This window comes from Protomyctophum parallelum, assembly GCF_964188405.1.
Source record: "Protomyctophum parallelum genome assembly, chromosome: 23".
NCBI classification, from domain to species: domain Eukaryota; kingdom Metazoa; phylum Chordata; class Actinopteri; order Myctophiformes; family Myctophidae; genus Protomyctophum; species Protomyctophum parallelum.
In genome coordinates this window covers 25,034,760-25,058,376 of record NC_139715.1, presented here as the reverse complement: position 1 = coordinate 25,058,376, position 23,617 = coordinate 25,034,760, and the positions used below count along the sequence as shown (strand labels likewise).

Below are 23,617 nucleotides of genomic sequence, written 5' to 3'. Positions count from 1 at the left end.
GAGATGTTGAGAGCGAAAATAGCCAATCTACGAGCACGCGCAGCGGAGAGATGTACAGTTTTAACAGTCATATGGGGGAATCCAGTAGTGGTATGGTTATATAGGTTAGACATTATCTGCATGTCGTGCACCCCTTTGGCTCCACCACAGGGTGGTGCTGGATCCACATCGTTGGCAGGCTCATCATAGATAGTCAGGGGCGGTGGTGTCCCTGACACCAGAGGACGCATCATCATCTTCATGTTAACACATTATGTGCCCTTTCATTCTTTTTCTTTTTCAAGACATCCTGGGCACTGCATGGGATCATTCCATCAACACATTTTGTGCCACAGACGTCCTAGGCATTACCGCATGTAGTGCCCAGGACGTCTGTGGACGTCTTGTTTTTGTTGTTTTTTTAATGTAAAAAAGTGGGTCTAAAAATGTTAATACTAGTAATAAGCTGACATCAATAATATATCAATGTTCGGATATTAACCTGAGAGTCGCATTAAGTGAAGGTGGGGGCCGCCAGTTGCCCATGTATGCTGATGTTAGATAGGAGAGTTAGTGTCCTCTGGCATCACATCAGAGCATACTGTCTGTCTCTCAGCTGTCCTGTCTATCTCTCCTACACTGTCTCCCTCTCAGCTGTCCCGTCCTACACTGTCTCCCTCTCAGCTGTCCCGTCCTACACTGTCTCCCTCTCAGCTGTCCTGTCTGTCTCCTACACTGTCTCCCTCTCATCTGTCCTACTGTCTGTCTCTCCTACACTGTCTCCCTCTCAGCTGTCCTGTTTGTCTCTCCTACACTGTCTCCCTCTCAGCTGTCCTGTCTGTCTCTCCTATACACTGTCTCCCTCTCAGCTGTCCTACTGTCTGTCTCTCCTACACCGTATCCCTCTCAGCTGTCATACTGTCTGTCTCTCAGCTGTCCTACTGTCTGGCTCTCCTACACTGTCTCCCTCTCAGCTGTCCTACTGTCTGTCTCTCCTACACTGTCTGTCTCTCATCTGTCCTACTGTCTGTCTCTCCTATACACTGTCTCCCTCTCAGCTGTGCTACTGTCTGTCTCTCCTATACACTGTCTCCCTCTCAGCTGTGCTACTGTCTGTCTCTCCTATACACTGTCTGTCTCTCATCTGTCCTACTGTCTGTCTCTCCGATACACTGTCTGTCTCTCAGCTGTCCTACTGTCTGTCTCTCCGATACACTGTCTGTCTCTCAGCTGTGCTACTGTCTGTCTCTCCTATACACTGTCTCCCTCTAAGCTGTCCTACTGTCTGTCTCTCCTATACACTGTCTCCCTCTCAGCTGTGCTACTGTCTGTCTCTCCTATACACTGTCTGTCTCTCATCTGTCCTACTGTCTGTCTCTCCGATACACTGTCTCTCAGCTGTGCTACTGTCTGTCTCTCCTATACACTGTCTTCCTCTCAGCTGTCCTACTGTCTGTCTCTCCGATACACTGTCTGTCTCTCAGCTGTCCTACTGTCTGTCTCTCCGATACACTGTCTGTCTCTCAGCTGTCCTATACTGTCTGGCTATCCAACAAAAGACAGAAAACATTAGAGTTAGGTTAAGATACATTTTATTGCGTTATTTATTAGACTCTGGAATTTTCCCAAATGAAAGAAGTGTTCTTTATATATACTGTATGACATTTATTTATTTCTGTGAGCGTAAACAAGCATTTCTTTGGCACCAGATGCATTTTGTTTGTTAAAAACATTAAAGAAAGACGGCAATAACAGCAAGCAAGCTTGAGAAAGATTAAAATAATATACTGTATTGTATACATTTTATTGTTAAAATAAGTTTTAAATAGCTCTATTGTGATAGTAATCCTTGCTATTTTTTCAGTAACAGGGGTCTCCCCATCTCTCCAGCTATTTTAGTAAATAAAAAAGGTGGTGGTCAGGATACCAATTTTATCCAATCAGGAGAGAGAACTCATAGTGACGATACAACATTGGAGCTGGAACACTATAACAATAAAGCTGATACTGTATTCCAGTGGTGGAAAGTAACTAAGTACTTTTACTTAAGTGCCGTACTTAAGTACAACGTTGAGGTATTTGTACTTTACTTGAGTATTTCCAGTACTTTTACTTCTACTCCACTACATCTCGGAGCCACAATTTGTACTTCTACTTCACTACAATTATTTGAAAACTTTAGTTACTAGTTACTTTGGAGATTTACATTTTGATTAGAAAACATACATTAACCACTTCAACCCTATACATTTGGCCTATTTTCAATAGACTTCACATTTTGAACTTGTGAAATGAGACATTCTGCAATATGAGTACTTTTACTTTTAGTACTTTAAGTAGATTTTGATGCCGATACCTTTGTACTTTTACTCAAGTACATTTTCTATTCCGTACTTCTACTTGTAACAAAGTAGTTCTAAATTGCAGTATTGGTACTTTTACTTAAGTAAAACAATTGAGTACTTTTTCCACCACTGATAGGTAGCGAAGGTACTGAGGAAATTCATTGTTGGGGCCGGGATACACTGGGAATGGAATTGGCTCTGCAACGGCACGCTAGCTGCCACTATAACCAATGGAACCCGGCTAGTGTACGGGTTGTGAACGCGGCTGCAGTGCACAGGCGGTCACGCAGCCCTTCGTCTTCAGAGGAACATAAATACGGAACTCCCCGCGGGACGGACAAATTGTCGGTGCAACCACCTAGCTGCGTACGGTTACGTTCCGTCCCCAGTGTAGCCCCCCCCCCCCCCCCCCCCCCCCCCAGTAAGAATGTTGTACACATATTTTAACAAAACAAGAAGAAAACAAACATGCTCTGTATTAAACAAAAATATCACTTACATTTCCTTTAATATACTAAGACAGACAGACAGAAAAGGTCACAGGTGTTTTCACAGCTAGCTTAACACTACACACGCATACAGACACACACACACACACACGCATGAGGACAGCCACATAGCGTTAGCAAAGATAAAAGTCAAGGTTGTTCTGTTTGCATACTGTTTCACGTGAGAAACACACACCTGACGCACACGGGAACACTTCAGATGTTTAGTAGTAGAATGTGTGTGCGATATAGACTGTGTGTGCGTGCGTGGCAGAGAGCTACACTGTATATGACAAGACTTTTATAATTATATATCTTATCTATTAAAGTGTGTTTAAGCATACGTGTGTGTGTGTGTGTGTGTGTGTGTGTGTGTGTGTGTGTGTGTGTACAGTAAGATGATGTGTGTACATTTTAAGTAGAAACTCCTTCCTCCCTCTCTTTCTCTTCAACTTTCATCTCTCCTTTCATCCCTTCTTTTTCTCCTTTTTCTTTCTCTTCTTCTTTATCTTCTTCTACCTCTTTCTCTACTTCCTCGTCCTCTTCCACTTCCTGGTAGGGCGGAGCTGCATGTGACTCCTCCTCCTGTAGGGTTTGGACGATATGAAAATCATGCCACCTCGTGAGTAACTGCGTTGATGGCAGTCAATGAGTTTAATGATAATGAATAATAAACGGCAATTTTGTTATTATAATAATATGCCCTCTCTACCTCTTCCTCTTGGGGCGGAGGTGGCTCCTCCCCTTGTGGGAGGGTCTCTGACAGAGCGTACTCCTCGCTCACGCCCTCCGGAGCCTCCGGAAAATCATCGCATTCTGGGATGTCGTCGGCCACGTCGGGGGCCAGCTGGTGGAAAGTGATTAAAAAAAGTGCCAGGGACGTTAAGACGAGCTTGTCCTTACTTTGTCTGCGGTGCCAGAGCGTAAAGACAGATTTTGTTTAATCCGCGTTAATCGCCGCTTGATTAGCATCACGTTAGCATTATTTGATTTTTTTTATCTAGTGCCGAACGATTCTCACGTAAAAACGGCCAAAAATGCACGCCTGTGCACAAGCCGTGTCTATATGCATTATGGCTCATAATATGCAAAGAATTTGATATTCGACGCTTGATTACACCTTAGATTGACTTAGTTATGATAATAACACGGATCGCCATCTTACTGCGGCCGATATGGACCTCAGTAAGATGGTGGACTTGTATCCGGGGTTCATGCCATGTTTACAATCAACTAGCTGAACTTTGACCTTTTTCCAAATGCGGCTGGCACTGGTCAACGCCATCTCCTGGCCAAATATACTTTATAGTTCTACTCTGCTACATCGCAAATATTGTGCTTTTTTACTTTAGGTTATTATTACGATACGAGTACTTTTACTTTGAAACAGTAACGCATATTTTGACGGCGGTACCTTTTCGGGGGCGGCAGTGGTTGGCGGGATGTCATCGGCAGCGGCGGTGGGCGCGGCGTCGTCGTCGGCAGCGGCGGTGGGCGGGGCGTCGGCGGCAGCAGCCGCGGTGGGCGGGGCATCGGTGGCAGCAGCCGCGGTGGGCGGGGCCAACTCAGAGTGGACCTGGGTGAAGGGGATGTCCAGGTCGGGGCTGCCCAGCGGGGAGAGCTGGATCTGGGCCTCGCCCGCAGGCGAGTCCCCGGTCTGAAGAGAGGCCTCCGGGTCTGCTGCGACCACCGGCTCTGAGGATGTGGAACCTCCGCGCTGACACACACACACAGGACAGAAGTGTGTTTTTGGCGGCACATTTTTATTTTAGTTTTAGTCATAGGGCTGTATTTTGCGTGTCTTAAGTACCTGGAGGCGTGATCAATGCTCTTTGGCCACTCAGAATAGCCAAATGGCATTGATCACGCCTCCAGGTCTTTAGTTTACTCAAGTTAGGGAATAAGACCTGGTACTTAAGACACGCAAAATACAGCCCATAGTAGCTTTCATTTAGTTTTAGTCACATTTTAGTCACCTGGAGTGTTTTAGTGTTTAGTCTAGTTTTGGTCGACTAAATATCAAGATTTTAGTCGACTAAATCTACAGTTGATTTTTACAGTTGAATTTGGGCCTTGATACAGTTGTAATGACTGATTTTACACTTTCTGAAAATTTTCAGCATGCAACCAAGTGTCAGTGAAAAAAGGTAGTTGACGAACATTTTTTGTCATAGTTTTAGTCGACGAAAACAACACTGCTGCAGTCACGGTGTGCGTGCAATCCGTGCATGTACGTGCATGCATGCATGTGTGTGTCTAACCTTCCTGATGCTGAAGCTCAAAGGTGACACTTTGAAGGGGGACGTCCTCTTCTCTCCAGGGCTTTTCTGCTGATGACTGAAGCTCTTCTTAATCTTGTCTCTTTGCTCCTGAGACACCATCTTAGTGCCCAACTTAGTCATCTTCTTTTCAATGTTCTGCCTGGAGAACGCTTTCTTAATGCTGTCGACCTGGAATACATTAAATATAATGTAACTTATTCAGGTTCTGTCAACCTGTAGTACATTCATATAATGTAACTCATTCAGGCTCTGTCAACCTGTAGTACATTCATATAATGTAACTCATTCAGGCTCTGTCAACCTGTAGTACATTAAATATAATGTAACTTATTCAGGTTCTGTCAACCTGGAATACATTAAATATAATGTAACTTAATAGGTTCTGTCAACCTGGAATACATTAAATATAATGTAACTTAATAGGTTCTGTCAACCTGGAATACATTAAATATAATGTAACTCATTCAGGTTCTGTCAACCTGTAGTACATTAAATATAATGTAACTTATTCAGGTTCTGTCAACCTGTAGTACATTAAATATAATGTAACTTATTCAGGTTCTGTCAACCTGTAGTACATTCATATAATATAATTGCTGTCCAACCTGATTGTATATGTTCTGATATACATATAAACTCATTAACTGTCAGTGACACACATATACATCATTTCAACGCATATACGTATTGACGGATATACTGTAGGCCTATACGTCATATTGTGTTTTCAGTGTTTACGCTAGAGGGCGCACTCTTCCACAACCTGTGTATAAATGGTAAATGGTGCATTTATATAGCGCCTTTATCCAAGGCACTTTACCTAGATTGTGCATTACATTCACCCATTCACACACACATCCATACACCGATGGCAGATGAAACCATGCAAGGCACCAATCTGCACACCGGGAGCAATTACGAGTTCAGTTGAGTCTTGCTTAAGGACTTCGACACCTTCCGGTGTCTTCCGACAGACAGACAGACAGACATGTTCCTCAAGTATTGAGTATTTGTACCCTCTTCAGACTGGAGCTTTTGATCTTGTGCGCTCTGGTCTTGTCCATGTGCTCCAGGTCCTGAAGCTCCTCCCCTTCCTCCTCTAGCTCCGCCTCCAGGCCCACGTCCTCGTCGGACGATAGGTCGATGGTGTGAAGCCCATCCTCCTCCTGGGAGCGGTTGGTGTCCATCGCAGGGACGAGGCTTAGATCGTCTCCGCCCACTTCCAGGTTGTCACGGGGATATGGAACCGGTTCCTTCACGAACACACTGGAGGGAATCTCATTCTCATCCTGACAGACAGACGGGTAGAGAGACAGACAGGTAGAGAGACAGACAGATTGAATCATTTTGTTACGTAGTCATAAATGTAAACACAGAGGTACAGTAAAACCTTTTCATGTCAAGGACCCCCAAATTGACAGTAATTATGCAGAGGACCCCCATTTGAAAAGATATGCCAGGGACCCCCCATAAGAGAACATTTATATGGCTCTAACCCGTTTCATTTCAAGGACCCCCATGCAGTTTGAAATGCATTAGTCTACGGACCTCCCATTTAATGCCATTTCTATCTCTGGGACCCCCAATTTATATTGTAAAATCAATGTTCATTTCTATACAATATGTAATGGGGGTTGCTGCTTCATCTCTTATCTCAACTATATATTATGCAGTGGGGGTCCCCATGCTTCGTCTCTCTCTCAGCTAAGGGGTCCTTGAAGACCCCTGATCTAAACAATCTTCTTCTTTTCCTTTCGGCTTTTCCCTTCAGGGGTCGCCACAGTGAATCATCTGCCTCCATCGCACCCTGCCTCCTCTTCTCTCACACCAACTAACTTCATGTCCTCTTTCACTACATCTGAAACTATAGGATACCAGGTAAACAATGAACCTAGAAATGTAGTGGAATACGAATTATTTAAAATGTAGAAGATTGAAAGTCAAGTGGCACGTGATAGAAAAACTAATAATGAAACAAATACATATTATTTATATTATTCATGACCACTCATTGTCATGAATGAATGGTCACTCTCTTGACCATTCAGGCCATTGATGAAACAGGAAACTGTTCAAAACCTTCCAACAAACGAAGTTCCAAAGCTTTCGAGGAGGTGTGGAGGGGTCGCGACCTTTTACTGTACGCACACTCGCACACATTCTCACACCAGTGTTGTTTTCGTCGACTAAAACTAAGACGAAAAATGTTCGTCGACTACCTTTTTCCACTGACGGAAACTAAATGGAAACTACATGAAAACTAAGCTATGATTTCGTCAACAAATAAAAACTAGACTAAAATGCTAGGAAGGGACTATTGGACAATTGGTTGCATGCTGGAAATAGCAGATCTACAAGCTCACAACACGCAGAGATGGGCAAAATACATTGAAAATGTATTTTGATACAAAATACAAATACTGGGTCAAAAAATGTATCTAAATACAAAATACATCTTCCATCCCCATCGAAATACAAATTACAAAATACAAAAAAGTATTTCAAATACGTATTTCAAATACATGTATTTCAAATACTGCACATCTCTGATGGGCAAAATATATTGAAAATGTATTTTGATACAAAATACAAATACTGGGTCAATTTTTTTTATTTAAATACAAAATACATCTCATTTCTTCCGTCTCAGCGAAATACAAATTACAAAATACAAAAAAGTATTTCAAATACATGTATTTCAAATACTGCCCATCTCTGACAACACGTCACGCTGCAACGCGTTGTGGGCTTGTAGATCGGCTATTTGTAAAATCAGCTGTATCAACTGTAGATTTATTCGACTAAAATCGTATGATATTTAGTCGACTAAAACTAGACTAACACTAAAACATTCCAGGTGACTAAAATGTGACTGAAACTAAATGAAAACTATTCAAGAGACTATGACTAAAACTAAAATCTAAACTTGCTGCCAAAAACAACCCTGGTGCTCACACGCTTCACCGACCATAACATGTGGCGTACTGTATAGTATAAGCTGTCAAAGATGTCTGGCTTATCACAGAGATGAAATGACACCAAGGTTTATACATTCTCACTGTGAATCAGTGGTTTTCAACTAGTGGTCCATGGACCACCAGGGGGTCCCTGAGGGGGTTCCAAGTGGTCCCCAGCTAAATGGACAGTTGGTAACCAAATGGACCCTAATTAGATCTTTAACCCTGTAAAACCTGGATTAATGTCTACTTGCAAAAAACCCCGATCTCGTTAGTGTGTAGCATGAAGACAAATGGCATTTGGTTCCATTGTACTGTACGCTCTCAAGAGTTAAATTATTGTTAAACATCAATTTACAAGAAGTCTACACAATTAGAGAATGTAGAAGAATTGTTATGTTGTTATTTTGATCAACGTTTGCATGTCATCTCTCCTATGGTGCCACCATCAATACAGCACAACGACAACAAAATATTGTACATTTTGGGTCTAAGAGGCTCAAATTCACCCTGATGTGAAAATGGTTGTAGATGCATGATATCTAATCTAATCTTTGTGATATTTTTATGATATTTTAAAATCTCCTTTGATATGAGTTCCACTATTCTGGCATGACACGCTACAGTATGTACATCGTACGCATAACAGACATTCACAATGTGACACACACACCACACAGGAAACTCAGGCGTTTTCGATAAGACTGTGTGTGTGTGTGTGTGTGTGTGTGTGTGTGTGTGTGTGTGTGTGTGTGTGTGTGTGTGTGTGTGTGTGTGTGTGTGTGTGTGTGTGTGTGTGTGTGTGTGTGTGTGTGTGTGTGTGTGTGTGTGTGTGTGTGTGTGTGTGTGTGTGTGTGTGTGTGTGTGTGCAAGAGACGTGTGTGATCCAATTTCCACTTACATCAGCTGGGGTGAAATACCACAGGAAAATGAGAAGTACACACACACATGTAAGCACATGCACACACACAGGATGCCGGACACAATGACGGAGTTTGAACAATAACAGGGAAACTCGGAAGGTAAAGGATACACAATATCACAATGCTACACACACACACACACACACACACACAGTAAGTCACAGTTTCCATGGAGCAGAGAAAGCTAGGAAGAAAATCCTCTTACTGGACTTACTGTACTGTTCCCTAACCTACTGAAGGAACAAGGTCTTATACTTCTTAGACTACCGGTATTTAGAGTACTGTTAGCTTCGTATTGTTCCCTAACCACAAGGTTTGATACATTATCTCTATTTAGACGTTTGGCTTCATCTAAGGTGTAGCAGATGTGAGCCAGCCTGCTTTAAAAGTAAAGTGGGCAAGGGATTTACAATTTAGACATTTAAAGCAGACGCTCTTAATCCAGAGTGATTTACAGTAAGCAAGACCAACACATGTTAATACATCAAATACATATTAATAGTCATCAAGACTCGGAAGCAAAGTAAGAACCTATGGCATCTGTCTAATAGTATGTCTGTACAGTGAAGCTATGAGTATGCACTATGACTATAGAGTGCTATGTCTATATATATATATATATATATATATATATATATATATGCTATCTAAATTACATACAGTAAGTTTAGCCTTTATGCCTGTGGCAATTAGAACAGCAGACAAAGGCATGTCTTGATCAGGGAGCACTTGTTTGTACTGTAAATGTTACTGTCATGTGAAGTATTTTACCAGTAAGACGCCCTGAGGGCAAGAAGTGAAACAACAGGTCTGGGAATGTCCATATGGACTTTTTCATTTTGTTTTTAATTGACGTTTTTCGGGCCGGGTATGGCATAAAATGTGTGCTAATTATTAAGGCCAGACGGGGCCTCGGGCCAGCCCAGTTAGGACCCAGGTAGGGCCGGGCCTTAATTTTCTGGCGGGCCTGTCTAGAGTTTGAATGAACGGGTATTAGTCAAAAGGGAGACATTGAAAAGGAAGGACGGGTGGGGAAGTATCAACATATGGAATGTCAGAGCAGGTCAGCTCCATATGGAGATCTAATGGTTTGAGGTCAGATGGAGAGTTGCTGGCCGGCTCCATATATGCAGATCTAGGTGATGATCCAGTCGTCTCCATGTATCGCTATCCAAGATTTGATGAGGTCAGTGTTCGTGATCTTCATATATGGAGACAGCCATACATGGAGCGTGTCACGAGGTGTGACGGACTGACGGCCATGTATGGACTGACTGGTTTTTGCAGGTTTTCATAGTAATCTGCGACCTACTGTCGCAAAAAAATCATCACATTACACATAAGCTCTATTTAGACCGTTTAGCTTCATCACATTGTTCCCTTTAAAAAGATGTACGTAGGCCTACAGTATAATTCCAAATAGTAGCCCGGGCGTTTAGTTCACAAAATGGATTTGGACCCCAGGTCCAAAAGAACCAGCAGGCGTTTATTACATTTTTCCAACCTCTACCAAGCCAATTCCTGCCCAGCATCTTTTTTATTGCAAAGTTACTTTAACCCATTTAGACCTGACGTCGATTCACAGCTTGGCGCGCTATGAGAGTGCTTCCACTAAGGAAAGTAGGCTTTCTAATGACACAACCCGCCCTTGTTTTAGTAGCAAAAACGTTATTTTTATTTACGCTAAAGACGAGAGGCTGGTCTGCATTCATGCGAGCGGCGGAAGTCGAGAGTAACATAGCTCTAAATGCAACGCATTAGAGCTATGGACCAGAGCTAGGGTTGACCATGGTTTTGCACATCCTACAGGTCTGTTTTGTTCTATTTAATGTATTTTAAATTTATTACACATTTCCAAACACACACACACACACACACTAGCATCACAGAGGAATGCAGGTTATTTTGGGGAGTAGAAGAATGTTTAGTGTTGCTGATAACGACACATGCACTGTACACGTGCACACCCTCGTGCACTGCGCGCGCACACACACACCCCTCAAGAATGTATTCCTCAGTGTGAGTTTGACACATTGTGATGTTTCAAAATAAGAGTGTAGGACAAACAGACAGACAGTAGGACAGCTGAGAGACAGACAGTGTAGGAGCTGAGAGACATACAGTGTAGGAGAGACAGACAGGACAGCTGAGAGACAGACAGGCAGTATAGGACATCCGAGAGACAGACAGTGTAGGAGAGACAGACAGGCAGTATAGGACACAGTGTAGGAGAGACAGAGAGCTGCATTCCTCGTAGGCTGTTACCACGACAACCAAGCCACGCTATGACCAATCAAAACTCCCTGGCATGATGCCCCTAGCATGGGCCCCATGACACACACACACCACTTTATTGGACAGTGAGAAGTACAGTCTCTCGCGTGTGTGTGTGTGTGTGTGTGTGTGTGTGTGTGTGTGTGTGTGTGTGTGTGTGTGCGTGTGCGTGTGCGTGTGCGTGTGCGTGCGTGTGCGTGTGTGTGCGTTTCCATACAGATATTTTATAGTTAATTCCCTGCAAGAAACAGATAACCATATATAGTCATAAAAGTAAAAATGCAATATCCACACACTTCCTTAGTTCCTGAGAGAGAGAGAGAGAGAAACGGAGAGAGAGACAGAGAGGCACACACACAGCTAAATCTTGAATGACTGCTTTAAAACTCATAATAATACTGTATTATAAAGCTCCATTTGAAACAATGTATTCATGAACCCTTCTGAATGTGACTTCAGTCTAGTTGTATGTATGTATTTGTATTTGTATGTGGAAATGTGTTTATGATAGCAGTTGTGTGTGTATATATATAATTCTTGTCTTTCTGGTGTTTTTGAGTAGAAATAGGCCACATTCGACTGCCCATATGGAACAGGTTATTGTGGCTCGACTTTACAAGGCTCTACTGCCTCTTTCCATGCGATCGGTGGATGGATCGATATTAGGTTAGTGAACAGTTTTCTGAAAAACCTATGTTTCTATATCAGTGGTTCTCAACCTTTTCCATGTCAAGGACCCCCAGGAATTATCTCTTATTTGGCCGCGGACCCCCAACTGAAAATATGTTCTTCCAGGGACCTCCCCCCAGAAGCAAAGATTTGAGTTAAAAAACGTTCGCTCTGAAAGAACATAATTATATTCAAAGATGTGCGCCACATTTTCAGGATTTTTCCAAAATAGCAGATCTACAAGCTCGTAGCTATGAGCTTGTAGATCTGCTATTTTTCAATTAGCTAAAGTATGACATCATGCTTAAAACACCAAAAGGGGTTCCCGTCCAGAATGGGTTGACTCTGGCAGTCGATGTGTTAAAAGGCGACGTATCCAATAGTGAGGCAATAGAATTCCTCTTCCTCGTTTCCCCCGGAGGCATCGATACACTCTTTACGACATGTTTGTGCCAGCGTGGCGTGAGACTGACAGCGATGACTGTAGATACATTTCCTGTTGATTGTTTAAACATGACGTCATGGGCCGTTATTATACCCCGTAAACGGGCTCGACAAGCCCAAAGCTTATGGATACTCAGGTCTCTGTACATTCAGAACCGGGTTTGCAATATGGACTCGACAGCAGTACTGCACAACCAACTATAGTCTCTTAGTTCTACTGGATCTCATCTGTTCTCCGCTAGTCCCTCCCTAGCATTATAGGCCTGTTTTTTATTTGTTGCTATAACATTGTCAGTATATTTAGTCATAGTTTTTGTGTGTGTGTGTGTGTGTGTGTGTGTGTGTGTGTGTGTGTGTGTGTGTGTGTGTGTGTGTGTGTGTGTGTGTGTGTGTGTGTGTGTGTGTGTGTGTGTGTGTGTGTGTGTGTGTGTGTGTGTGTGTGTGTGTGTGTGTGTGTGTGTGTGTGTGTGTGTGTGTGTGTGTGTGTTGTCTTATTCCACGTAGAGGAAAACATGAGTTCTGTTTCTTTCCCCCGCTGAGGTGTGTGTGTGTGGGTTAGTGGGTGGGGTTTTGCAAAGGAATGAGTGGGATTGCCCCCCCCCCCCCCCCCGCACACACACACACACAGTGTCTGCCGTCTTGAACATTTGGCACCCCACTGTACATTCCTTCTCTTTGGCAAGAAACTCTCTCTCTCTCTCGGTCTCTTTCTTTCTATGCGTCTACGTATACTGCTTGCTGGCTCTGATGCTTTAGAAAGTATATCTATTTAAACTGTCCACCCCTGACTGTCACTGTATATTCATTTATATTGTCCACCCCTGACTGTCACTGTATATTCATTTATATTGTCCACCCCTGACTGTCACTGTATATTCATTTATATTGTCCACCCCTGACTGTCACTGTATATTTATATTGTCCACCCCTGACTGTCACTGTATATTCATTTATATTGTCCACTCCTGACTGACATCATTCTTTGATTGACCCTGAAAAAACTTGTGTTTCAAAGAATATGCATGATTATTGGCAGAATAGCAGAAAGTTCAATAGTGAGCTTGATGTGCCCGGATCAATAAACTGGATCGATAATGTGCTCATTATCAATACAAATTTACCAGCTCCAACCCTTATTGCGACGCCATCACCGCCAATTATTATTGAAACATGCTCTCAGACACGCACACACGTGCATGCATGCTCACTCGTGCGTGCACGCACACACACACACACACACACACAGTGCACGCACGCACACACACACACACACACACACTGACCTGGAAGATGAGAACTTTGAAGTTGTTTCTCTTCAGCAGGTGAGCGTGATTAGCCTCCAACTTCTTCACCTGACCCGCCTGTCTCTCCATCTTATCACGCACCTAAAACACACGCACGCACACACACACAGTCAGTGTGAGTGACCATCAGTGTCTGGTTCTCACGTTCGTTCCATCCTCTTCATTTCCTGCTCCTAGGCCACAGGCTTTCGTGTGTGTGTGTGTGTGTGTGTGTGTGTGTGTGTGTGTGTGTGCGTGCGTGCATGTGTGTTTCGGTAGGTTAGCTAATAGCAGGTGTATTTGTAACAGACACTTTACAGCAGTTAGTAGGTATGTAGTAGATTGTGTGTCATGTCAGTAGGTAGGTAGTAGGTTGTGTGTTATGTCAGTACGTAGGTAGTAGGTTGTGTGTCATGTCAGTAGATAGGTAGTAGGTTGTGTGTTATGTCAGTAGATGGGTAGTAGGTTGTGTGTTATGTCAGTAGGTAGGTAGTAGGTTGTGTGTCATGTCAGTAGGTAGGTAGTAGGTTGTGTGTCATGTCAGTAGATAGGTAGTAGGTTGTGTGTTATGTCAGTAGGTAGGTAGTAGGTTGTGTGTCATGTCAGTAGGTAGGTAGTAGGTTGTGTGTCATGTCAGTAGATAGGTAGTAGGTTGTGTGTTATGTCAGTAGGTAGGTAGTAGGTTGTGTGTCATGTCAGTAGGTAGGTAGTAGGTTGTGTGTCATGTCAGTAGATAGGTAGTAGGTTGTGTGTCATGTCAGTAGATAGGTAGTAGTTTGTGTGTTATGTCAGTAGATAGGTAGTAGGTTGTGTGTTATGTCAGTAGGTAGGTAGTAGGTTGTGTGTCATGTCAGTAGGTAGGTAGGTAGGTTGTGTGTCATGTCAGTAGGTAGGTAGTAGGTTGTGTGTCATGTCAGTAGGTAGGTATAGTAGGTTGTGTGTTATGTCAGTAGGTAGGTAGTAGGTTGTTTGTTATGTCAGTAGGTAAGTAGTAGGTTAATTTATAGTGGTGTATATACAGTAGCCTAGGTGGTATATAGTATATTAAAAACATTTAAAAACATTTAACCAATAAGGTGTATTTATTTTTTTATGCTGTGTTCCCTATGTAATGTCATGTAAATGTATTCCACTGTTTGACTGTCTGTTTTTCCGTTTTGTGTTTCCTGTGAGCTCCTGTAGCAACTGTGCTATATCCGGTGTATTTACGTCCATTAATATGCATTGTCGTGTCCAAATAAACATATAAACTAAAAAGTATTAAAAAGTGCTTCTGACAAAACCAGCTAACTCCATTGGACCCTCAAACTGTCTGCTAAAGCAACTAACTCCACCCCCTTTCCGCCTCTCGTGCAATAATCTGACTATATATAAAGTCACAATGCCAACTTTGATGAGGCAGTGTTGCTTTGTTTTATAAATATAAGGATTTCTTAATTTCTTAAAAAATATATATATCTTGGAGTTAGCTGTTTTCTGCCCGACAGCAGAGATATAGGCTTTGAGTTTTTTTTTTTTTTTTGAAAATGTCTGTGTCTACACAAGCCCGTTATACAAAAGTCTCTCCATCCACAAAGCCAGCCCAAAACTCTGTTTATCTCGTCCACACATGGATGCATAAACTGAGTTTTAAGAAATCTACACTATGGCCGGAGCTTTTAAAAAAAAAATTGTTTTTAATCGGCCAAAAACACGTTTGCGTGTGGACGGCTAAACCCCCCCTCCCCCCATAGGCATATAAAAAAGCTCAGTTTAAATAATATCATGTGGACTGGACCATAGTTACTGTTAGGTATATTTACCTCTTTCATAGGAACCATAGTTAGGTATATTTACCTCTTTCATAGGGACCATAGTTAGGTGTATTTACCTCTTTCATAGGGACCATAGTTAGGTATATTTACCTCTTTCATAGGGACCATAGTTAGGTATATTTACCTCTTTCATAGGGACCATAGTTAGGTATATTTACCTCTTTCATAGGGACCATAGATGGGTATATTTACCTCTTTCATAGGGACCATAGTTGGGTATATTTACCTCTTTCATAGGGACCATAGTTGGGTATATTTACCTCTTTCATAGGGACCATAGTTAGGTATATTTACCTCTTTCATAGGGACCATAGTTATAGGTATATTTACCTCTTTCATAGTCACAGACACTTTCCGGCTCTTGTCCAGTAGTTTGCTGACGGTGTTGGAGGTGTGGCTGTGGTTCTTTGACAGTTTGGTCATATCCGCCTGGATGCCTCTAACCACACCCCCCATGTCGTCCTGACGCACCTGAAAACAATCAACCAATCATATTATTATCCCGAAAACAACCAACTCCTACAGATTTTCACCGATCAGCATGATGAAACTTTGCCCCGCGCACTTCCTCGACTCGAGGCCAAGGAAAAACCTCTGCCCCGCGTTCTTCACAGCGGCATTTCAATATAGCGCCAAAAGGAGTGCAGAGTTTTGTAAAACGAAACCTTTTGTTGTTACTCTCACAGGATTTGTCCAAACATCACGTAAATCGGTACTCTATGGTCAAGACGGATCTGTCCGACTTTTCATATCCCGTCATGATTGGCTATAAGACATGCATCTAAAGTTTAAGGGAGTGGTCCGTTTTGAACAAGATTGCCATGAGACTTTACACGCACATTTCCACTAGGCCCGAGGAATAAAAGCCACCATTTTCACAAACTCCTGCTACAGTACTGTACCTCCATCTTGTGCTGGTTTTCCTGCACGGTGTCCAGCATGTTGACCAGCTTGTCCAGCAGTGTGAGCACAGTGATGGCGTTGACCGGGCCCTGGGTCAACTTGTCTGGGTTGAAGCTGACCGGGCCCTGCAGGGTCATCTTGTCTGGGTTGAAGGCGCTGACCGGGCGGTCCTGCTGGAGCACACCATCTCCTACAGGCTGTCAACAGGAGGAGGAGGACCAGGTCATCTCGCCATGAATTAATCTCTGTGTGTACAGATTTAGTTCACGTATCTCGAGAACCGCTCGAGTCTCGACCCACCGACTTCAAGGTCAGCCTCGTACACGAGTCACAACCCTATAGGGCGTCGAGTCGGTCATTGAGTCGATTAACAGGCACCGGTCTAGTTATGGTTAACGGGCACCGGTCTAGTTATGGTTAACGGGCACTGGTCTAGTTATGGTTAACGGAGCACTACACCCATTTTCAACCGTAAGCCTATAGAGCGTCCCAGTCCCGCCCCCTTTCGTGACAACGCCAGGTCCAGTCCCGCCCCCCTTCATGACAATGCCAGGTCCAGTCCCGCCCCCTTTCATGACAACGCCAGGTCCAGTCCCGCCCCCTTTCATGACAATGCCAGGTCCAGTCCCGCCCGCTTTCATGACAACGCCAGTCCCGACCCCTTTCATGACAACGCCAGGCCCAGTCCCGACCCCTTTCATGACAACGCCAGGCCCAGTCCCGCCCCCTTTCATGACAACGTCAGGCCCAGTCCCGCCCCCTTTCATGACAACGCCAGGGCCAGGCCCAGGAAATGAATCCCAATGCATTTTTTCCATAGACATTTCAAAAAGTATTTATTTAAAGACCTTTTAAGCGTCGTACGAAGCCAACTCGAGTTGTGACAAATCATGACAACAAACACAATATTTTGGACCAAACAAATAATTACTAAGAAGAAAAACAACAAAAAGAGTGTTGTAACCTGCCGTTTTTTTCTACTTTCTAATTCTTTGTTTGGCCGTTTTTAAATAAATACTTTCTGAAAAGTCTATGAGGAAAATGAACGGGGATTTATTTTCCGGTTCTCTCGAGGGGGCGGGACTGCGACGCTCTATAGTGGTGTTTACTAATGCTCATTACAAGATGTGTCTTGTGTCTGGCTGTGGACAGTTCAGAAACATGTCTACTTGCTGTGTCTCAGAGGAGGGATGTGGACAGTTCAGAAACATGTCTACTTGCTGTGTCTCAGAGGAGGGATGTGGACAGTTCAGAAACATGTCTACTCGCTGTGTCTCAGAGGAGGGATGTGGACAGTTCAGAAACATGTCTACTCGCTGTGTCTCAGAGGAGGGCTGTGGACAGTTCAGAAACCTGTCTACTCGCTCTGTGTCTCAGAGGAGGGCTGTGGACAGTTCAGAAACCTGTCTACTATCTCTGTGTCTCAGAGGAGGGCTGTGGACAGTTCAGAAACCTGTCTACTATCTCTGTGTCTCAGAGGAGGGCTGTGGACAGTTCAGAAACCTGTCTACTCACTCTGTGTCTCAGAGGAGGGCTGTGGACAGTTCAGAGACCTGTCTACTCACTCTGTGTCAGAGGAGGGCTGTGGACAGTTCAGAGACCTGTCTACTCGCTCTGTCTCAGAGGAGGGCTGTGGACAGTTCAGAAACCTGTCTACTCGCTCTGTCTCAGAGGAGGGCTGTGGACAGTTCAGAGACCTGTCTACTCACTCTGTGTCTCAGAGGAGGGCTGTGGACAGTTCAGAAACCTGTCTACTCGCTCTGTCTCAGAGGAGGTTTCTATTTCAGCATGCTAACTTTTGCTGCTGACCCCCATCGATGATGTCACTGGTTTGCAGGTTTCTGAACTGTCCACAGCCCGTTAATGTGAACACAGAGTGATAAGACAAGAATGATGTCATTATTGAGCATTAGTGAGGACCAATAATATGAAGACATGGTTGAAAATGGGCAAAGTTATCCTTTAAAACTACTAAACTAAAAACCTAACAAACTCGGATTGACAAAACATTGTACTTAAAAAAAAAAAAATAATAATAACTAAATGAAAGTGCATTGTGTGTTTACCAATCAGTTGTATAGTACATCTCTGTCGGGAGGAAACATCATATGTTCTCAAATTGTTACTTTTCAGGATTCTAATACAAAAAAAGGAAAAGTGGCAAATCGACAAGCTCAAAATGTGTTGCTTTAATGTCGCGTTTGAGCTTGTAGATCTGCTAGTTTTGATGCTTTTGTGGTAAGCAAGTAGGGGGTTAATTAATTGGGGAATAGTCGAACCTCAGATTCAAGAGGAGCTATGTGGATTCTGTCCTGGTCTTGGAACAACTGAACAGATATACTCTTGCAGGGATCCTGGAGAAGGCCTGGGAGTATGTGTATCCGGTCTGCGTGTGTTTTGTGGATTTGGAGAAGGCATATGACTGGGTCCCCCCGGGAGGTCCTGTGGGAGGTGCTGCAGGCCTACGGTGTGAGGGGGACCTTATTGAGGGCCATCCAATGTACATCCAAAGCGAGAGCTGTGTCCGGGACTCCAGATAATGGGCGGTAAGTCGGATTTGTTTCCAGTGGAGGTTGGCCTTCGCCAGGGCTTCACTGGGTTGCTTCACTGCTTTTTGCAGATGATGTGGTCTTGATGGCCCCATCGGTCCGAGACCTTCAGCTCTCACTGCACCGTTTTGAAGTCGAGTGTACGGCGGCCGGGAATCTGAGGCCACATGGTTCTCAGCAGGAACTGGATTGTGCAGTCCAAGTATCGAAATGAGACATTGCCCCAGGTGAAGAAGTTTAAGTATCTCAGGGTTTTGTTCATGAGCGAGAAGGAGACCAGCCGGAGAATCGGAGCGGCAGGGGGGTATTGCAGTCGCTGTACCGCACTGTTGTGACGAAAAGAGAGCTGAGCCAGAAGGCAAAGCTCTCTGTCTACCGAGTCATTCTTCATTCCTACTCTCACCTATGTTCATGAAGTGTGTGTCATGACCGAAACACGTAAGGTTGCGGATACAAGTGGCCGAAATGAGTTCTCAGATGGGTGGCTGGCATCTAAGTTAGAGATAGGGTTCAGTCACGCTTCTTCTATAGGCATCTAATAAGGATGCCTCCCGAGCGTCTCCCTGGAGGGGAAAGGAATAACGTGTTCCTTCCATGCGACATGTCCTACTGTATACCTCGGAAACTCCCCACTGTCAGGTGATAAGAAACAGCCTGCTCTCTCCTCATGCATTGAAGGAAGCATATGAGCTCATTTCGGGGATCTCCCCAGGTTGGCAGAGGCTGAGTAGTGCCCAGGATTGCAGCTTTAGGCATTGGCACCGGGTGGAAAAAGAAATGTGTTACAAAATCTTGGGATGAAAATAAAAAGATCACACCCGTGTGAACTGAGTGGTGCAACTCCCCCCCCCCCCCTCCTCTCTCTCTCTCTCTCTCTCTCTCTCTCTCATATTAGCAGGCAACAGTACAGCACTATCTCTCTCAAAAACATGTGAAATAAGAGGACTGTGACCTTGGCGTGCTCCTCGGTAGGCAAGGTGAACTCCTCCTCCTCTGGGACCAGAAGGTCTTGGCTCTCATGTGTCTGTGGAAATATGATTAACCTATTTAGACCTGAAACCAGATTCTAAGTCATGCCTTATGTTTCTCATCATCAGTGGTTCTCAAGCTATTTGGCCACACGGAAAAATATATATGCAATGATTTGCACCACCTTTTCAAGATTTTTCTAAAATAGCGGATCTACAAGCTCGTAGCTCGCTATGAGCTTGTCGATCTGCTATTTTCCGTTCAAATGCGTTCTATATGTTTACAGACAATATAATGTTTACAATGCATTATATATTCTCTCTCTCTCTCTCTCTCTCTCTCTCTCTCTCTCTCTATATATATATATATATATATATATATATAATGTAAACATAGAACGCATATATATATATAGAGAGAGAGAGAGAGAATATATATATATATGCGTTCTATGTTTACATACAATCAGTGTTCAAAATGCATTATGTATTTTCATTATATTTCAATTCAAACAGAGCTCATGGTTAATTCATAATGCACTTTTCCTGCAGGATAAATGTAGTGAAGAAGTCTCCAAAACTTCAGTATCCAAAACTACAAATTCTCAAGAAGTACAGAATACTGACACATAGTGAGTACAGTGTGTACAGTATTTAGTTACCACAGAGTACACTGTATAAAGTATAGGTATTTAGTTACATTTACAGTGTGTATATAAAAGTGGATATTTCTCACCATGCTGTTGTTTATGTGGATGGGATCCTCGCACATCGCTGGGCACACCCAGTCACACCCACGCACTCACACACACACACACCCAGTGGAAACACTACACTCACGCACACACAACCAGTGGAAACACACACACACACACTTTCTCTCTCGCACACGCACACGCACACACACACACTGAGGTTGAGTCAGAGTGTAAAAATGCAGCTCTTGGTTTTTCTCGATCTGCTGTCAACGTTTCACTTCTCTACCAAACTCTGTTCTCTTCTCCCGTCTGCTCTAATGTTCTTTCTTTACTTTTCCCCTTTTCTTTCTTTGCTTTTCTTATTTTCCCCTCTTGCTTTTCTTTTTCTACTTTTCTTTCTTTACTTCTCTTTTCTCTTCTCTTCTCTTCTTCTCTGTTCTTCTCTCTCAGAGTTGCTCTCTTCCACAAACCAGGAACAACTTCAGTAAGCCTGTAGACACGTCCACACCCCTCCTCTCTCTCTCTCTCTCTCTCTCTCTTTCTCTTCGTGTGTGTTGTTCTGCCCTACAGCCTATCCCACACCCGAGAGGAGGGGTCTGTTGTTCGGGACAACGGCAGTGTGTGTGTGTGTGTGTGTGTGTGTGTGTGTGTGTGTGTGTGTGCCCTCAAACAGAGAGAAAAAGATCAGTATTAACTTCCACTGGTTCTAGTAAACATCTCTCTCCCTCTTTCGATCCCGGGTTCCCCCATAAGTAGGTTGGGAGAGGCTTATTGTCGGTGTCAGCCGATAACGCAGGGGTCTGTCCCCGTTTCAATGCACTATAGACCCACCAACACCTACCATCAGCTCCCAGTACTTACAACAACACCTACCATCAGCTCCCAGTACTTACAACAACACCTACCATCAGCTCCCACTACTTACAACAACACCTACCATCAGCTCCCAGTACTTACAACAACACCTACCATCAGCTCCCACTACTTACACCACCTACCATCAGCTCCCAGTACTTACAACAATACCTACCATCAGTTCCCAGTACTTACAACAACACCTACCATCAGCTCCCACTACTTACAACAACACCTACCATCAGCTCCCACTACTTACAACAACACCTACCATCAGCTCCCAGTACTTACAACACCTACCATCAGCTCCCAGTACTTACAACAACACCTACCATCAGCTCCCACTACTTACAACAACACCTACCATCAGCTCCCACTACTTACAACAACACCTACCATCAGCTCCCAGTACTTACAACAATACCTACTAACAGCTCCCACTACTTACAACAACACCTACCATCAGCTCCCAGTACTTACAACAACACCTACCATCAGCTCCCTGTACTTACAACAATACCTACCATCAGCTCCCACTACTTACAACAACACCTACCATCAGCTCCCACTACTTACAACAACACCTACCATCAGCTCCCACTACTTACACCACCTACCATCAGCTCCCACTACTTACAACAACACCTACCATCAGCTCCCAGTACTTACAACAACACCTACCATCAGCTCCCAGTACTTACAACAACACCTACCATCAGCTCCCTGTACTTACAACAACACCTACCATCAGCTCCCACTACTTACAACAACACCTACCATCAGCTCCCAGTACTTACAACAACACCTACCATCAGCTCCCACTACTTACAACAACACCTACCATCAGCTCCCTGTACTTACAACACCTACCATCAGCTCCCAATACTTACAACAACACCTACCATCAGCTCCCTGTACTTACAACACCTACTAAAGTAGCATACCAGTCTCTCTCTCTCTCACACACACACGCACAGTGGAGCAATTTATGCATTGTGTTTAACTCCATGATGTAATCTCTGTGTGTGTGTGTGTGTGTGTGTGTGTGTGTGTGTGTGTGTGTGTGTGTGTGTGTGTGTGTGTGTGTGTGTGTGTGTGTGTGTGTGTGTGTGTGTGTGTGTGTGTGTGTGTGTGTGTGTGTGTGTGTGTGTGTGTGTGTGTGTGTGTGTGTGTGTGTGTGTAAGAGAGCCTGCCAATGGAAACAGAAGGGATCCCTTTATTGAGCGCTCGTGCACACACACAGCCCTGGTGAAGGCTCCAAACAGAGGTCAAAGGTCAAGTCCAAGCAGTAACACCTGAGAGACTGCATGTTTCCAACTCCAACAGAGTGCAACAAACTAGCATTGAAGTTCAGCACAGTTGGCTGACCATCAGCCGTTGACGAAACATTGTTTTTGCACATGCAAAGTATAGCCTGCACTGCTGGTTTGCAGTGTTGCCAGGTCTGCTTATTATACTTTGGGCTTGTTTTCCTGTAAAGTCGCTTGTATTTTATTCAAAGTTGCGGGTTGCTTTAGTTTGGGCATTTTTTTCCGAAATGTAGTTGCTTATTTGGGCTTACTTTCAAGATTTTCTTAAAAATAGCTGATGTAATAGTGGTCACTTCTTCACCGGAGTCTACGTATCTATCTTTTCTAAAACAAAACACTTAAACCTCTCCAATTAGCGGAACTTGCCCTAGCCACTTAAACCTCTCCAATTAGAGGAACTTGCCCTAGCCACTTAAACCTCTCCAATCAGAGGAACTTGCCCTAGCCACTTAAACCTCTCCAATTAGAGGAACTTGCCCTAGCCACTTAAACCTCTCCAATCAGAGGAACTTGCCCTAGCCACTTAAACCTCTCCAATTAGAGGAACTTGCCCTAGCCACTTAAACCTTTCCAATCAGAGGAACTTGCCCTAGCCACTTAAACCTCTCCAATTAGAGGAACTTGCCCTAGCCACTTAAACCTCTCCAATTAGAGGAACTTGCCCTAGCCACTTAAACCTCTCCAATTAGAGGAACTTGCCCTAGCCACTTAAACCTCTCCAATTAGAGGAACTTGCCCTAGCCACTTAAACCTCTCCAATTAGAGGAACTTGCCCTAGCCACTTAAACCTCTCCAATTAGCGGAACTTGCCCTAGCCACTTAAACCTCTCCAATTAGAGGAACTTGCCCTAGCCACTTAAACCTCTCCAATTAGAG

General features: G+C 43.8%; 1 protein-coding gene across 2 annotated transcripts; it reads right to left on the bottom strand.

Annotated features, from left to right (window-relative positions):
- Positions 1-3,156: 3,156 nt before the first annotated feature.
- LOC310854264 (uncharacterized protein) lies at positions 3,157-21,113 on the bottom strand. Of its 2 annotated transcripts, XM_083758852.1 has the most exons (11): positions 20,615-21,113; positions 19,863-19,934; positions 16,361-16,558; positions 15,789-15,929; positions 13,645-13,746; positions 6,111-6,383; positions 5,074-5,262; positions 4,374-4,529; positions 4,227-4,343; positions 3,524-3,659; positions 3,157-3,399 (listed from the first exon to the last, which is right to left on the bottom strand). In XM_083758852.1, exons 1-11 carry the CDS (start codon positions 20,648-20,650, stop codon positions 3,227-3,229), a joined length of 1,593 nt encoding a protein of 530 aa, XP_083614978.1. In that variant the 5' UTR covers positions 20,651-21,113; the 3' UTR covers positions 3,157-3,226. The 2 variants fall into 2 exon arrangements, with proteins under 2 accessions (XP_083614978.1, XP_083614977.1); XM_083758851.1 differs by having other exon boundaries at positions 3,157-3,397; positions 3,525-3,659; positions 4,227-4,529; positions 20,615-21,111.
- Between the last annotated feature and the right edge of the window lie 2,504 nt (positions 21,114-23,617).

Coding starts and splice junctions, on each gene's coding strand:
- LOC310854264 (XM_083758851.1), bottom strand. CDS start 20,650: ATGTGCGAGGATCCCATCCACATAAACAACAGCATG. Junction 15,930..16,360: donor AAAACCAGCACAAGATGGAG/GTACAGTACTGT, acceptor GATTGTTTTCAG/GTGCGTCAGGACGACATGGG. Junction 4,530..5,073: donor TGAGCTTCAGCATCAGGAAG/GTTAGACACACA, acceptor TGTGTGTGTCAG/CGCGGAGGTTCCACATCCTC.